The 18,094-nt window shown below is 46.2% G+C and overlaps 1 protein-coding gene across 1 annotated transcript in view; it reads left to right on the forward strand.

The window, feature by feature from the left end:
• The window catches only part of LOC122387215 (dipeptidase 2-like), a 161,420-nt gene extending 143,678 nt beyond the window's left edge, over nucleotides 1–17,742 (forward strand). Inside the window, exon 8 of the mRNA XM_043377165.1 lies at nucleotides 16,967–17,742. Within this exon, the coding sequence (XP_043233100.1) occupies nucleotides 16,967–17,131 (165 nt within the window). The 3' untranslated portion in view covers nucleotides 17,132–17,742. The remainder of the gene's footprint in view (nucleotides 1–16,966) is intronic.
• Nucleotides 17,743–18,094: the final 352 nt, after the last annotated feature.

The following is an 18,094-nucleotide window of genomic DNA, read 5'->3' on the forward strand; positions in this document are numbered from 1 at the left end:
AAGAAAATTGAAATACTCTTCTTCAGAACGAAAACACCCTTAAACATCGGAATACAGATAAGCATGACGCAATTAATCGGAAAATTTCACTCGTGATGTGACCACTTTTATGTTACTGAGGTCATTTCAGGTCATGAAAGGTCTCCAGTAGTTTTTGGACAATAACTTTTGATAGAGATATGGTAGAGCAATGAAACACCTGATACAATTATTTTCCTTCTTGACAATACGGATCGAATAATATGCAGTATGACCTTTCCCGGTTAGGTGAAGACCTTCCCTTAGGTCAAATTCTCAAAATGTTCTTTTAATGTCAAATTCTAGTTCATTTGACTCATCTAAAAAAATGGAACACGATGCCAGTAAAACTAATCTCGTGTAGGTCTGAGCGAAAAGGTATTACAGATAAACATCCTCCGCGAAAACGTATATTTTGAGGCTGAAACGTTTACCTTAGGTCAAATATGAGATGATTTATAAGAAAGAGCATCTAAAGAGTTATCGAATGCGCTTTGCTGCGAGGCTGTAGCTCAATCTCTGTATGAATCCTGACTTGTGCGCCGCTTTGTCGAAAAATGTCAAAATCGGCGAAATTTGATTTTCGGTTGTCTCTGGTGACTTGACCGTCGACCAGTTGGACCTAACCTTAACCCTCGCCGGCACAGGCCATTTTGAGTCCTTTGACGGCACAGGGGGCGGGGGGTTGGTACGACCCCCCTCGCGTTTGGCCCCAGATGGAGCTAGAGCTTCGCGGAAAAAAACGAGCGTGTTGCCCGTCACGAGAGGAAGCCAATGATACCCAATTTTAAGGTCGTAGGTCATCGGTTGACCTTCCAGGTTAGGTCAATGACCCAAAAATCGGGAATATCGGGACCTGTTAGAAAGTCGTAAGGTGTGGCTGCTTAGGGGTTTTCCGGGGTGCTGATCACGAATATCGTGTTAGTTTTGAATTTTGATCACAGATGATGTCGTTAAGTGCTTAGACGAGGTCGGGTCAGGTCAGGTCAGGTCAACCGGTAGGGGTCGTGACGGGTATTCGTAGTACCTGTCAAGTGTCATCCGCCTCTGACGGCTTCGTAACATGTTACGAAGGCACCAAAACTACTTCGTAAATGCTCAAATGGTTGCTAAATGCGAATTCAGCTAAAAAACTAGCCTAGAAACATGTAAAACTCGAAAAAGTGAACCGAGGTTACCAAAGGTCAATGACCTGACCTGACCTTCAAGTCACCTTGACACCCACCCTAATGCATGGGAGCAACATCAAATCACATGTTTGAACGTTTGAAACAACGAAAAGCTTGCAAACGCGCGGCTAATGCGAGCCGACATACGCCGAATCGCGATTCCGGCCAAACATGGTCTCGGTGTAACGAAATTCGTTCCTACCCCGTCCTCCACCTCCCTCTGTACCTATACTTACTGCCCAGCCCCCTCGCCCACTTACAATATCCTTATATGGTCCTCACTCCTCACCTGCGACGCCTGTCCTTGCCCGCTTCTGATTGGTGCTATGATATGACGTACATCTGTATGTCTGACGTGTATATGTGATGTATGTGTGTGTGTGTCGTGAACTCGGCCGGTGCCGCGCTGTAGAGCACTTCGGTCTTGGAGTCGCAGCCGGGCACTGCTGTCTTTACTGCTCGGCGGACCAGTCTGTCTTCGGACATTGGCAAAGTCAATTTGTTTGTTATCTTTTGGTTTCTGTGGCCGTGAATTGAAAACAGGCCCAACTTTGTATTTTACATTCTGTTTATTTTTGGAATCGGTTGGTTGAACGGCAAGAACAACTACGGTCCTACAAATCTAGACTGTCACAAACAAGAATTTGCTTATTAATATTTGTATTCTGCTACACTCGGAAAAAAGGCCACAGGTCAAAGGTCATTTGGGTCAGGGTCATGAAATTGTCAGGGTAGGTGTAAAATTGATCAATGCGAGGGTACTGAAAGTTGTCGCGATCGGCCGCTTTTTACGCGAGTTATTCGTGAAACACCTTAGAAGGAGCTGCATCAACCCCCAGTTTTAATGTCAAATTAAAACACCCCTGTGCCGGTGAGGGTTAAAAATGAAGTAGTTTTGCAATAGTTTTTGACACTATTTCGAACGCTGCCTTCTGCGTGTCTCGACGTGACCCACAAGCTGAGTTAGAAGTCAGTGTTCAAACACCCCCAGCAGGTTCAATAAAAAAACGCGTACGCTGGGGGCGGCACCGCACTGCTAGGCGGGGGCGGCATCGCAATCATGGGCGTCAATGCGCTGAGGGGCACCACTTGCATTGAGGGGTGGCATTGCACGCTGAAGGGGCGGCGTTGCATTGAGGCGCGGTATCGCAACGAGGGGTGGCACTAACGACGCTGCCTTATAAGAAACGCTTGGCACATCCTATCTTAGCTCGTCGCCGCCCGGCTGCTGCATCTTGAAAAGGGCCCTTGGTGTCGCTGAGAAAGCCCCATTGTAAAATAATAACCTGGCGTCAGTGATTTCTGGGGGGGGGGGGGTCGCTATCGATCTTGAATGGGGCGGGGCGACTGAAGTCTCCATTTAGATGGGCGTCAGTGGTATTCAGTAGGGCGAATGTGATCTTCAGAAGGGCACCGGGTGCTCTAGAGGGGTGTTATGCTTGGATGGAGTCACTGCTGCCTTCAGTAGGGCGTTGGACGCTCTAGAGGGGCGCCATTCATCTCGGATGGTCCGACTGTTATTTTCAGAGGGGCACCAGTGGTGTCACAGGGGCGCCATTGATCTAGGATGGGCCGACTGAAGTCCCGGTTCAGGTGGGCGCCAGTGGCTCTTGAGGGACGCCAGCAACCTTGGATTGATGGGGCGACTGTGATATTTAGAAGGGCGTAGAGGGGCGCCATTGGGCATGGATACTGGATGGGGCCACTGTTGCCTTCTGCAGGACCCCGGACGCTCTAGAGGGGCGCCTTGAGCTTGGGTGGGGCGACTGTAGTCTCAAGGGGCGTTGTCTCGGATGGGGCGAATGTGATTTTCAGAGGGGCGCCGGGTAGGGGAGGTTGGGGTAATTTGGTCGCTTTTTTAAAAACGATGTAGCTTAAAATTGACGACACATTTCTGCATTTTCTCAACGCTGGCAGGTGTCGCATTTATTTTACTTTACTGGACAGTGAACTTGAAATGATAAAGTAATTACTTATATTGAAATTGTGACGTATTACAAAGGTCTGCAAGGCGGCCAAATTGCCCAACTAGCAGGGTTATTTGGCCGGAGGTGTGGGGCAATTTGGCCGGTGTTAGTTTGCGGTCGGGATTCTCTGTTATATTGCGAGTCAGCTGCAGATTCAGCAATGACTGTGTGTCCTATGACGCATTTGCCGCATTTTGGAGGTTGACTCAGGGGTCACAGGGGTCAAAATAGCCAAATTAGCGGCTCTAGATGCGAATACAGTTTTTTACGAATAACTTTTGAAGTAATCAAGCTAGGCCAAAACTTCGGAGTACCATCGCAATTCTCTCGTCAGTCCGCATCCAAACATATATGTGGTGACCTCGAGAAGTCAAGGTCAAAGGTTGACCTTAGGTCACATTACCTCAGGTCGCTTGATTCAGATTCAGATTTTATTCAACACAGTCCTCAACATGGTGCGGGCTTTTCACTGCGTTTCGTCAACTGTTAAAGGTAAAGGTAAGTTACACAAACATACAATCACACATCTCAAATAAGAGAAGTAGGATCACGTGACGTCATCCAGGAGCAGGTAGGCCTTCACATCGGCCTTAAAACCAGCAGCGGAAGGTTCAATGCCAATGGCGTTCAGTTCAGGAGCTCCACGCCTCGGTAACATAGACGACGCCGTCCCGCCTCAGTGCGAATGCGAGGTAGGATTCGCTGGCCGGCGCGTCGCGTGCAGTGCGCGTGCACTTGGTTGGCGGGCGGGCCGATCGTTCGGGCAATGCTTTCAGGTAAGCCGCATGCCACAATCTTACCGACGGCGCAAACAGTGTGGAGAACGATCAACTGTCGTGCAGTCAGCCAGCCAAGCTGCTTTATCGCATCCGATATATGTTCAAATCGACGCCTACCTGTTACTACTCGGGCGCAAAAATTCAAAATCTTTTGGATCCTATGCATTTGTGCCGCGCAACAAGAACCATACACAGACAAGCAGTAGCGGACAACAGACACCGCAAGAGACTCTACTATGACCTTCAACGCAGAGCGAGGTACAACATGTCTCGCATGACTCAGAGCGATGAGTATGCCGGTGCATTTCCGTGTAATGGTGTCGATGTGAGCCTGGTACGTAAGTGCCGGTCGATGGTAACACCAAGACTTTTGACGGCCCTCGAATCGACGATGGTGGTACCGCAGAAATTTAGTGTAACCGGTGGCAGGTTGCGAAGCATCGCAGGAGTGCCGATGACCACCATCTGTGTTCTTTTGGCATTCACCTTCAATCCGTTGTGACAGAACCATTGATATGCAGAGTAAAGTGCTGCCTCCATCCGAGCAATGGCTAGATGGATATCACTTTTTCTACCGCTTGTCAAAAGAGTAGAATCGTCTCGGCGACCGTAGCAAACTGTTGTCACATTGTCACCGATGTAGGAGCTAAAATCGCTGGAATAAAGGGCGTACAAGGATGCGTGACAATGCGCCTCCTTGAAAGATGCCAGATTTGATGTCCTGTGTGTTCGACAGTTGTGCGGCGCCGTTAGCTCTAAAACGGCGCGGCGCGCCGGCCGGCCGGGCGCCCGGAACCACCGGAGTCTCGCCCGTCTCGGCGCCGGCACGCCCGCTCAGGCGCACCTGCTGCGTGTGACCGTGAAGATAGTTGCGGAACCACTCTGTGTGGATTCCATGCGCGCAAAGTTTTTCCAACAATTTTGAATGGGGCACGACATCAAAACATTTCGAGAGTTCGAGAGTTACCCTGACTGTAATTTCTCCGTTGTCCATTGCACGAAGAGCAGCATCCGTCACGACATGGAGAGCAGTTTCAGTAGAATACAATTTTCGGTAGCCGTGCTGTGCGTCAGAAAAAAGGTGATTTTGCTCTAAATATTGGGACAGCTGGTGTTGCACAACACGTTCCACTATCTTGGTAATGGCCGGAAGAATCGAGATAGGTCGGGTGTCGGCCGGTTCCGCAACTACTCCGCCCTTCGGAATGGGCGTCACCAGCGCGTGTTTCCAAGCCTTTGGAACCTGACCGCTCACAAGACTCGAGTTGACGACGTCTAAAAGCGATGGTCCGACACCGTACCATACCGTACCGCTTGACCTCAAGGTCACGTGATTTCAAGGTCATCATGCATATCATTCGATGCGCCTTGGCCAACTGAACAGAATGAGACCATTTGTGCGGCTGTACCATTTTTATGTAACGATTAAACGTTTGGTAACCTTTGATGACGTCATATGCTCTTACAGCTGACCAATCGGAAGTAAGGCATCAAAGTAGCCAAAGTTGGTCATGAATCATGTCATTTATGGTACAATTCACCATGAAAACTCAGCCGTTCTAGCATAGTGACCATGAGCGCACCGGCCAAGTTGCCCCGCTAGTCCCGGCCAAATTACCCCATGTTGCCATTCTGAAATTTTTTGTCTTTAACCCGCGCCCGGCTGGGGGTCCTGGATTTCCACGCCCTGCTGGGGGGGGGGGTGTTTGAACACCCCCCTTGTAACTCGGCTCCTGGGCCATGTAGTGATACGCGGAAAGCGGCGTTCGAAAGAGCGTCAAAAATAATGACGAAATCACTTCGGTCAATTTTTTGATCAGGTCAAAGGTCAGGTCACCAGAGGCCATTGAAGGCAAAATTTCGCCGATTTCCAGGTAAAATGTCGAAAAGTTCCAAAAAGCCAACGCATAACTCGGGAACCAATAGAGCTACAGCGCCGCGGAAAAGCGCATTCGATAGCCCTATTAACGCCATTTCTGAATAACTCTCTGTCTCTCAGATTTGACCTAACGTCAACGGTTTTGCCTGCAGGGGGCAAAAACTGCAAAAATAGCCGATTTTTTCGGAAACAGTTTTTCTGCAATAACTTTTGACCCAAGCCTTTTACGAGCTTACTTTTACCGGCATCGTGTTCCTCTCGTCAAGACGCATCGAATGAACTATAACTTGACCTTGAAAGGTCAACTTGAAAATTTGACCTCAGGTCAAGGTCATGACCTGACCGGAAAGGGTCATGTTGCATATCAGTCGATCCGTATCGTCGAGCTGAACACATCTAAGGCGTTTTCATCGCTCTAGCATGCCTCTATCAAAAGTTATTTGCGAAAAACTGCTAGATGCCATTCGTGACCTAAGATGACCTCAGGGCATAAACAAGGGTCACGGACACCATTTTCATGTTCAGTGTGTCTAAACTACATGTAATTCGGTGTTTTGGGAGTGTTTATAATGTCTTTCGTCCAAAAGAGACGCATTTATAATGGGGAGTTCGCAAAATTGACCTGACCTTAGGTCATCGATATCAAAATTCTGAGATATACATTTTGTATATGCTATTGCTCTTAGCAATCGCTGAAAGTTTAAAAGCGATCGGTCTCTCGTCGTAGCTATGACAGACATTGAAACTTTTTATGAGGTGAGGTCACTTCAAGTGACCTGGTGACCTGACCTTGAATGACCTTGGTCTGAAAGTTTCACAAGATGTGTAGAATCGATATATGATAAGGTGTACCAAAAACGGTGGCGCTCCGCGCCGCCGTTTTTGAGATATTCGCGAAAAACCACAAGGGGGGTGTTCAAACACCCCCCCCCCCCCCCAGCAGGGCGCGGGTTAAAGTCATCACGGCTATACGGAATTAGATGAAATACCTCTTGGAACCGCTGAACACCCCCAAGAATGGCGCTATGATGTCTGAATTTGTTTTTAGCCCAAATACTACATGTTATACAACTTTGTAAACAGAAGCAAAAGTTACCATTTTCTAATGAAATTAGCATTTTATTAATTTTTAACAAAACTACGAGGGACAAAGTTTTGACATTTGTCCACCAGTTATTTCTACCCATGACAAATGAATAGGGACTTGAGTTATTTCACTCACTTTTATTAGACATCGTACAGGTGGGGGCGGCCAATTTACACCACACTGAAAAAAATAATGACACCTAAAAGGGGTGTTTTTTGAAGCGTACCAAAAACGCGCAGTTTTCTGGAGTCCGATTAGGTACACCCGGAATCAGACATTTTCTAGGGTATTATGACACTGGTTGAGGGTGTATTTTTATACCGTACGGCGTCAAATGATTCCCGGAATCATACGCCTTATGGAATAAAAATACACCCCAAATCAGAGTCATAATACTCTAGGAAGTGTCTGATTCCGGGTGTAATCTGACTCCTGGAAACTGCGCGTTTTTGGTACGCTTCAAAAAACACCCCTCGTAGGTGTCACCTCAACGGTGTCAAATGACTCTTGGGATGGTTTTTCTATACCGGCTCAGAGCCTGTTCCTGTTAGCGTCATACATCAGCTAATATCAATATTACCGGTACTTATTGAGTAGGAAAAACATACAGCACATGGGTGGACGCGTTTCGTCAGAGACTTTTTCAACACCCGAATATCGACAAAACAATACGAACACACAAGAACAAAGCTAGCAAGCACAGTTTCATACCTGTTGATATATCGCGTGTACATATTATGAGAATGTGCCTAAATGCAAATACACTTCCAATACTGCGCGTCAGTTAAATGGCAAAGAAAGAGAGAATACATATATAAGACAATTCATGTTGACAGTATCTGTTTTTCTATTTAACATTTATTTTATAATCTGAGTACAATATACGGCCGCAGATTTTGCCCATTTTATAAACCCAACCCGTGTATTGATCGTTTCGTTCGTTGCAATGTATGCCGCTTCCGTCGCCTTTCTACTCCCCTTGCTTTTGCACTTCGCTATCACTTTCGCCCCTCCCCAATTCGGTAAATGATTCGTTGAGTGAGCATGAAGCACGAATGCACTGTGTTCCATATCGTTTCTTACATCTCTCCTATGTTCCTTTAATCTTTTGTCCATGCCTCTACCTGTTTCACCTATATATGACTTTTCACAATGCCCACAGGGTACCTGATATACAACGCTAAGATCTACATTCTTACTTATTTTCTTTTGCGTGATCTCTCCTATTTTTCTGCCAGAAGTCAATGCGACTTTGACGCCTGTCGTTTCAAGTTCTTTCGCGATGTTTTCGGCTGCTTTTGAGTTCGGTAATGAAATATATCTTATGTCGTTCTTTCGTTTCGCTTCAGCTTTTGCTCTGTTTCGAATGTTCAACGCTTTTTTCTTGAGACGAATGAGATAGCCTTTGGGATATTTAAGCTTCATGAAACTGGAAAAGATGTGCTCAATTTCTTCAGCAAGATACTCCTCACTACAAATACGAAAAGCCCTTAAGAAAAAGCCCAATACCACCCCACTTTTCACTCTATCACTATGACCGGAAAAGAAATGAACATAATCTTCCCGGTTTGTAGGCTTACGATATACTTTGAATTTTGCACGACTATCGCTTCGGACTACTTCCGTATCTAAGAAAGCAATGGAACCTCCCTTTTCTGTTTCCACAGTAAACTGAATCTTCGGGTCGACTGCGTTGAGTTCGTTGACTTTGGCGTTCAAATCGATCGTTTTTGGTACTACTACCAGCACGTCATCGACGTATCGTACCCACAGAACATTGTCCCCCATAATATTTTGGTACCTGTTTTGTTCCAGCCATTCCAAATACAGGCACGCTGCTACTGGACTCAAGGGTGAACCCATTGCCAGCCCGCTGTGTTGGCTGTAATCATCCGACTCAAATACAAAACCCCCAAATTTCATACACATTGACACAAGCTTAAAGTAGTCAGACTTTGCGAGCGGCAACTGGTTCGCATCGATCTTATTAACTACATCTTTGATCACTTTTACTTTTTACTTTTTAAGTACTGGCAAAGCCCTTATCGAATAGTCTGGGTGCCATCAGTGATGCACACCTTCGGAACAGCAACGACTTAATTGAACGACTTAAAGACTTCGACTTCACAGATAAGTACATGGCTAGTCTTGATGTAAAATCACTGTTCACGAATGTACCCGTAGACGACGCCCTAAAAGTGATCAAAGATGTAGTTGATAAGAGATGAGATTACAGCCAACACAGCGGGCTGGCAATGGGTTCACCCTTGAGTCCAGTAGCAGCGTGCCTGTATTTGGAATGGCTGGAACAAAACAGGTACCAAAATATTATGGGGGACAATGTTCTGTGGGTACGATACGTCGATGACGTGCTGGTAGTAGTACCAAAAACGATCGATTTGAACGCCAAAGTCAACGAACTCAACGCAGTCGACCCGAAGATTCAGTTTACTGTGGAAACAGAAAAGGGAGGTTCCATTGCTTTCTTAGATACGGAAGTAGTCCGAAGCGATAGTCGTGCAAAATTCAAAGTATATCGTAAGCCTACAAACCGGGAAGATTATGTTCATTTCTTTTCCGGTCATAGTGATAGAGTGAAAAGTGGGGTGGTATTGGGCTTTTTCTTAAGGGCTTTTCGTATTTGTAGTGAGGAGTATCTTGCTGAAGAAATTGAGCACATCTTTTCCAGTTTCATGAAGCTTAAATATCCCAAAGGCTATCTCATTCGTCTCAAGAAAAAAGCGTTGAACATTCGAAACAGAGCAAAAGCTGAAGCGAAACGAAAGAACGACATAAGATATATTTCATTACCGAACTCAAAAGCAGCCGAAAACATCGCGAAAGAACTTGAAACGACAGGCGTCAAAGTCGCATTGACTTCTGGCAGAAAAATAGGAGAGATCACGCAAAAGAAAATAAGTAAGAATGTAGATCTTAGCGTTGTATATCAGGTACCCTGTGGGCATTGTGAAAAGTCATATATAGGTGAAACAGGTAGAGGCATGGACAAAAGATTAAAGGAACATAGGAGAGATGTAAGAAACGATATGGAACACAGTGCATTCGTGCTTCATGCTCACTCAACGAATCATTTACCGAATTGGGGAGGGGCGAAAGTGATAGCGAAGTGCAAAAGCAAGGGGAGTAGAAAGGCGACGGAAGCGGCATACATTGCAACGAACGAAACGATCAATACACGGGTTGGGTTTATAAAATGGGCAAAATCTGCGGCCGTATATTGTACTCAGATTATAAAATAAATGTTAAATAGAAAAACAGATACTGTCAACATGAATTGTCTTATATATGTATTCTCTCTTTCTTTGCCATTTAACTGACGCGCAGTATTGGAAGTGTATTTGCATTTAGGCACATTCTCATAATATGTACACGCGATATATCAACAGGTATGAATCTGTGCTTGCTAGCTTTGTTCTTGTGTGTTCGTATTGTTTTGTCGATATTCGGGTGTTGAAAAAGTCTGTGACGAAACGCGTCCACCCATGTGCTGTATGTTTTTCCTACTCAATATACATCTATTTGTCTATACATCACTCAACATTACCGGTACTATTGGTCTCCTATATAAGAAATGCCGGTAATATTCGAGAGCGGGGATTGGGTTGTGTGCAGGGGTGAGGGATGCACTCGAACCGAGCTGCGGCGAGGGTATAAAGGGTATATTCATCGCATCAGAAAAACAGGTCGCCTGGGCCCTTATCTTGAGACCAATAGTATGGTACAACTAACCAACATACCCACGGGTAGTTCTGCTTCTGAAGCTTATAGGAACGATTAGCCAGACTGCAACGAGACTTTAAATGTAGCTTGCATGTGTCTTCACCCTTGCAGCTACAATTTTATCTATTGACGATGACGTCTTCTTTTCAATCAGTCTTTATACCAGATATTGTCAAATGATTCTCGGAATCATACACCTTATGGGATGAAAATACACTCTCCAACAGAGTCATAATTGCAGTTGTTAACCACGTGACGTAAATTAACAATACATGCATGTCATTCTTTATTTTATATGCAACAATAAATTCCAAAACATTTGGGCACGAAATGTATGGCGAAATCTAATGAAAACTTATCGTAAGGCTCATGGGTCCGTGACTCCATTCACCGTAAGGAATTACTCACATTTCAACAATGTTCCATCAACCGGTGATTATTGCTTCTTACTTAGGTAGAGTTATTCTGCAGCTTTATGACATAAAAACTTACCTCCGTCTCCATGGTGCGTTACTATCTTGTCCTACTTCAAAATTTCGCCGAGTGCAGGGCGCCTTGTTGTTTAAATACGCATGTTGAGCAAACTACAAATAATATCTGAAGTTTATCGTTAAAGCACTATTACTTGAAGTAAATCTACACTTTAAACAACGTTTGGCGACATTAAAAGCGCGTTAATTCAAATAAGTTCCTCTCCCCGCTCACACCACACGCACCCACGTGGGCACACTTCCGGCAACCAACCGGCAACTGAAGTCAACGGCTTTCCTAACGGTTTTCCTGCAAGGTCGAGCTATTTCATCTTCGTGGCGGACCGGCATGGCTAGAACACAAATGACGTCACACGACAATGCAGCTTGCTGATTGGCCGGGCATTGACTCAAACCACTGGACCTGAGCTGTGGTTCGCACCAGGGTTACAGAGTCAGAGTCAGAGTCGGGTGGAGTTGACAGTTGTGGCCGGAGTCAGAGTCGGAGTCGACGGCGACTTTGGAAGCCGGAGCTGGAGTCGGAGTCTGGGTCACCGAAAATCAATTGATACCGCAGCGTATCCGGAAAAATCTTTGCATGGCATTTCTTCGTCGCGCAATTCTTCGTCCGCAAAACTTCGTCCGCGCATTTCTTCGTCTCCGCCTTTCTTCGTCTTGCATTTCTTCGTCTCGCATTTCTTCGACTCGCATTTCTTCGTCTCCGCATTTCTTCGTCCGCGCAGTTCTTTGTCTCGCATTTCTTCGTTTCGCATTTCTTCGTCTCGGATTTCTTCGTCTCGCATTTCTTCGTCTCGCATTTCTTCGTCTCGCATGTCTTCGTCTTGCATGTCTTCGTCTTGCATGTCTTCGTCTCGCATCTCTTCGTCTCCGTATTTTTTTCGTCTCGCATTTCTTCGTCCGCACATTTCTTCGTCTCCGCATTTCTTCGTCTCGCATTTTTTCCGCAAATCTTCGTCCGCAAATTGACAGTGCAGCCTGCTGATTGGGCTATTGCCTATTTCATCTTCGTAGCGGACCAGCCATGGCTAGCTCACACATGACGTCACTCGGGGCATTGATTCAAAATCAAATCACTGAACCTACACCAGGGTTAGGTACGGAGTCAGAGTCGGAGTCCGTTGGATTCGACAGTTCTGGCCGTAGTCGGAGTCGGTTGGAAACGACAGTTCTGGCCGTAGTCGGAGTCGGAGTCGATATTGGAAGCCGGAGCTGGATTCGGAGTCTGATTCACCGAAAATCTCTTGACTCTGCAGTGTTGGTTCCCAACACTGCAGAGTCAAGAGATGGTGGTATACCACCAGTGACGTCAAAACAATTTCTGTAATAATTAAGTGTTTTTTGATACTATCATGTGGAGTTTTTGAACCCTATGGGTGTCATTTCACTCAGTTGAGCGTTTTCGTAATCCGTGACTCGCTTATTAGGTGTAATTTGAACCTCAGTGGTGCCATAATATTCCGGTGTCATTTGAACCCAATGGGGCTCAAATGACACCGGAATATTATGACACTACCGAGGGTCAAATTACACTCAATAAGTCATTTGAACGGAATATTATGACACCACTGAGGATCAAATTACACCTAATAAGGGAGTCACGGATTGCGAAAACGCTCAACTGTGTGAAATGACTCCTATAGGATATAAACTCTTCATGATAGCGTCAAAAACGCTTAGATGTGTTATTTTACGCTGACACCGTGCAGGATCTTTTGACACGACACCTAAAATGGGAGTCAAAATTTTGGGAGTCAAATGACCCTTGGGTATGTGATTCTGACCGAGATCAATTTACACTAAAAAACGGTGTATGGACACTGTTTTTCAGAATCGGATTAAACCATGGGTGTCAGTTGATTCCCTAATAGGGGATCGTGATTCCCGGGGGGAGTAATTATTTTTCTCCGTGCACCGGCCAAATTACCCCACTCTCCCCTACTCTAGAAGGGCGCCATTGGTTTCAGAGGGTTGCTATCGATTTTAAGATGGGGCAGCTGTGATCTCCGTTTAGATGGGCGCCAGTGACTTTTGAGGGCCGCCAGCGACCTCGGATGAGGACGACTGTGATCTTCAGAAGCGCGCCGGACTTAAGTCTCAAGTGGGACGACTTCAGTCTCAGGGGGAGGGGGAGGGGACGCTAGTGGCTCTTGAGAGTTGAGGGTGCTATTGATCTCGGATAGGGCGACTGTAATCTTGAGAAGAATGCGGGTGCTTTAGAGGGGCGCCAGTGGCTTAAACCCAAACTGGGCATCACTAGTTTTTAAGAAAGGCTGTAGTCTTTCTACAAGAATAAGTTCTAGAACTTTGGACAAAGTCGTAGAAAGGGCAATTGCCCTATAGTTTAGTTTATCATTAAGCACGTCATTCTTATGTTTAACTAAGGGTGTCAACAATGAATAGACTAGACCGTTCGGCACAGTGGCATGATTTAACCCTCGCATGTGTGCGGCGTTTGCCAGCTTCTAATGTGTAGGGGGGGTCGGTTGGACCCCCTTGCCGTTTGGCCCCTGATCCAGCTAGAGCTTTGCGGAAAAATCGAGCGTGTTGCCCGTGACGAGAGGAAGCCGATGATACCCAATTTTAAGGTCCTAGGTCATTGGTTGACCTTCCAGGTCAGGTCAATGACACAAAGTCGGGAAAATCGCGAACTGTTAGAAAGTCGTAAAGTGTGGCTGCTAAGGGGTTTTCGGGACGCTGATCACGAATATCGTGTTAGTTTTGATCACAGATGATGTATTTAAGCATTTAGACCAGGTCGGGTCAGGTCAGGTCAGGTCAACCAGTAGGCGTCGTGACGGATATTCATAGTACGTGTCAACCGCCTCTGACAGCTTCGTAACATATTACGAAGTCACCAAAACTACTTCGTATATGTTCAAATGGCTGCTAAATTCGAATTCAGCTCCAAAAACTAGCCTAGAAACATGTTAAACTCGAAAAAGTGAACCGAGGTCACCAAAGGTCAATGACCTGACCTGACCTTCAGGTGACCTTGACACCCACCCTAATGCATGGGAGCAACATCAAATCACATGTTTGAACGTTTGAAACCACGAAAAGCTTGCAAACGCGCGGCTAATGCGAGCCGACATACGCGGAATCGCGATTCCGGCCAAACATGGTCTCGGAAAAAAGGTCACAGGTCAAAGGTCATTTGGGTCAGGGTCATGAAATTTTCAGGGTAGGTGTAAAATTGATTAATGCGAGGGTACGGAAAGTTTCGTCGCAATCGGCCGCCTTTTACGCGAGTTATTCGCGAAAAACCATGGGGGGTCCATCCGACCCCCCCTACACATGCGAGGGTTAACCCGCGCCCTGCTGGGGGGGTGTTTGAACACCCCCCCCCCCCCTTGTGGTTTTTCGCGAATATCTCAAAAACGGCGGCGCTCCGCGCCGCCGTTTTTTGTACACCTTATAATACATCAATTCTACACATGTTGTGAAAATTTCAGACCAAGGTCGTTCATCAAGGTCAGGTCACCAGGTCACTTGAAGTGACCTCACCTCATAACAAGTTTCAATGTCTGCCATAGCTACACCGAGTGACCGATCGCTTTGAAACTTTCAGCGATTGCTAAGAGCAATAGCATGTACCAAATGTATATCTCAGAATTTTGATATCGATGACCTAAGGTCAGGTCAATTTTGCGACCTCCCCATTATAAGTCAATGGGAGAAAATTGAAATGCGCCTCTTTTGGACGAAAGACATTATAAATACTCCCAAACACCGAATTACAAGTGGTTTAGACACACCTAACATGAAAATGGTGTCCGTGACCCTTGTTTATGCCCTGAGGTCATCTTAGGTCACGAATGGTATCTAACAGTTTTTCGCAAATAACTTTTGATAGAGGCATGCTAGAGAGATGAAAACGCCGTAGATGTGTTCAGCTCGACGATACGGATCGACTGATATGCAACATGACCCTTTCCGGTCAGGTCATGACCTTGACCTGAGGTCAAATTTTCAAGTTGACCTTTCAAGGTCAAGTTATAGTTCATTCGATGCGTCTTGACGAGAGGAACGCGATGCCGGTGAAAGTAAGCTCGTACAAGGCTTGGATCAAAAGTTATTGCAGAAAAACTTTCCGAAAAAATCGGCTATTTTTGCAGTTTTTGCCCCCTGCAGGCAAAACCATTGACGTTAGGTCAAATCTGAGAGTATTACTCAGAAAGGGCGTTATTAGGGCTATCGAATGCGCTTTTCCGCGGCGCTGTAGCTCTATTGGTTCCCGAGTTATGCGTTGGCTTCTTGGAAATTTTCGACATTCGACCTGGAAATCGGCGAAATTTTACCTTCAATGACCTCTGGTGACCTGACCTTTGACCTGACCAAAAAATTGACCAAAGTGATTTCGTCATTATTTTTGACGTTCTTTCGAACGCCGCCTTCCGCGTATCGCTACGTCGCCCAGGAGCCGAGTTACAAGGGGGGGGGGGGTGTTCGAACACCCCCCCCCTCTCCCCCAGCAGGGCGTGGAAATCCAGGACCCCCAGCCGAGCGCGGGTTAATAAGCCGCTCAATAGAACAGCAATGGCAGATAGCACATCACGTTGGGGATATAGCAAATGCTCAGAACACGTAAGGTTCTGGTTGTGATGCTTTCAACTAGTCTTCATGTAGCTTTCGTTCAACTTCATTGCCGCCGCGTAACGACTCTCACACTCGCCCGTCTCTCACACATTTGAGGCTACAAACATATTTTTGCCAATAACTCTCGATTGGAAAGAGATAAAACGCTGGGGATGGCTTCTCTTGTCGAGACGCATCGGATGGCATGCAACATGACCAATTTGGGTCACCACGTGACCTTGACGTGAGGTAAAAATTTGACCTTTACCTTTCTAGGTAAAAAATATATTTTTCGAAGAAACTGAAGGAGAGAAACACGATAGGGCCATTGCCAACTTTTCATCTTTGCTGGTTCAAGAGTGGAAAAAAATGTTATCCAAAAACAGCTATTTTCACAATATTTGACCTATGGAGGCTTAACCGTTGACCTAAGGTCAAATTTGATCTGAATTTATCAAAAGAAGAGTTCAAAACTATCGACTGCTTTTCCATGCGTTTTTCTAGCTATCATGGTTCCTGAGATAACGGCATGTTTTCTGAAAAAAATATAATGACATTTGGCAAGTTTTGACCTTTAATGACCTCTGGTGACCCCAATTCTGCTCTAATATGAAAAATGACTGAAATACTTTCAAGCGTACACATTGAGAGCTATCAACTGATTTTACCGCGTCTTTCTAGCCCTCTTAGTTTTTTAGTTAGAGGTGGGTGGTAACATATGCCCCCTACACTATGGTGAAGTTGGCTGAGACCGCCACTGGGGCGCGGGTTAAATAAAAGAAGTCTCTCTCTCTCTCTCTCTCTCTCTCTCTCTCTCTCTCTCTCTCTCTCTCTCTCTCTCTCTCTCTCTCTCTCTCTCTCTCTCTCTCTCTCTCTCTCTCTCTCTCTCTCTCTCTCTCTCTCTCTCTCTCTCTCTCTCTCTCTCTCTCTCTCTCTCTCTCTCTCTCTGTCTCTCTCTCTGTCTCTGTCTCTGTCTCTGTCTCTGTCTCTGTCTCTGTCTCTTCTGTCTCTGTCTCTGTCTCTGTCTCTGTCTCTGTCTCTGTCTCTGTCTCTGTCTCTGTCTCTGTCTCTGTCTCTGTCTCTGTATCTGTATCTCTCTCTCTCTCTCTCTCTCTCTCTCTCTCTCTCTCTCTCTCTCTCTCTCTCTCTCTCTCTCTCTCTCTTTCTATTCCTAACCGAGTGGCAAACCCTTTCGTTAGTATTTTGTCTTTTGAAACAACAGCTTGCGATTATTAACTGCGACATGGTCCACTGCGGCAGGTACGGGACCGAATGCGCCGCCAGGGCGTGGAGCCTCTGGAGGAGCTCATCCCTCGTCAGCAGCTGCGCGGTAAGCTCAACTGTACGTACAGCCTGTACAGAGTACGGCAACAGCAGCAGCGGCCCAGCCAAGACGACGAGGACGTACGCAGCAACCACAGCTGATCGTGACGTGAACTGAGAAGCTAGCACGCCACTCATCTGATCCTCGCCACGAAAGGGACGTCCCGCGAGCGGTCCGGGTATCACTGGACGCCGCAACCCCGTGAGAGGGAGGGAGGGAAGGAGAGAGAGAGAGAGATAGGGAGAGAGAGAGAGAGAGAGAGAGAGAGAGAGAGAGAGAGAGTGAGTGATAGGGAGAGAGAGACAGACAGACAGCCAGCCAGCCAGACAGACAGACAGACAGAGACAGAGAGACTGAGACAGAGACAGAGAGACAGAGAGACAGACACAGAAAGACAGAGACACAGAAAGACAGAGACAGAGAGACAGAGAGATAGACACAGATGGATTTTGTGAGCGATTGTCATTTTAGCGAATTTAATTACAGCGATTATATCAACCATAGTGAACACTAAATTCAGCAGCGAATGTTAATGTATTGTGGTCAATGGAGACCATTTCAGCGAGTGTATTGTGGCCAATGGAGACCATTTGAGCGAGTGTATTGTGGTCAATGGAGACCATATGAGCGAATGTATTGTCAATGGGAGACCATTTGAGCGAATGTATTGTGGTCAATGGAGACAATTTGAGCGAATACAGTTGAAGCGGAGCTCAATTTTTTGCCACTTCCCGGAACTAGTTTCCCCCGAGCTTGCGCAAAGTTGTAAATTTCGATGGCACTCCTTTGGTCTCGTCTTTCGTTTAATGTTGCACACTCGTTTTTTCTGCAGTATCTTTTTAAACCGCTTGACCCTCGCCCGCACATGGGAGGGGGAGGGCTGCCACCCCCCGGCAGTTTTTTTTCTGCTCTGCAAAAGCTAGAAGCCTGATGTTACGCATAGCCTCTTCTCTATCCTCTCTTGGCGTCCACTGAAAATTTCAAGTTTCTGTGGTTTTTGGTTTCGGACATATGACCTTGTTCTTCAGGTCATGTTATGACCCAAATGACCAATACCCAATAGC

The sequence above is a fragment of the Amphibalanus amphitrite genome, unplaced genomic scaffold (genome assembly GCF_019059575.1).
Source record: "Amphibalanus amphitrite isolate SeventyFive unplaced genomic scaffold, NRLGWU_Aamphi_draft 000277F_arrow, whole genome shotgun sequence".
NCBI classification, from domain to species: Eukaryota; Metazoa; Arthropoda; class Thecostraca; order Balanomorpha; family Balanidae; genus Amphibalanus; species Amphibalanus amphitrite.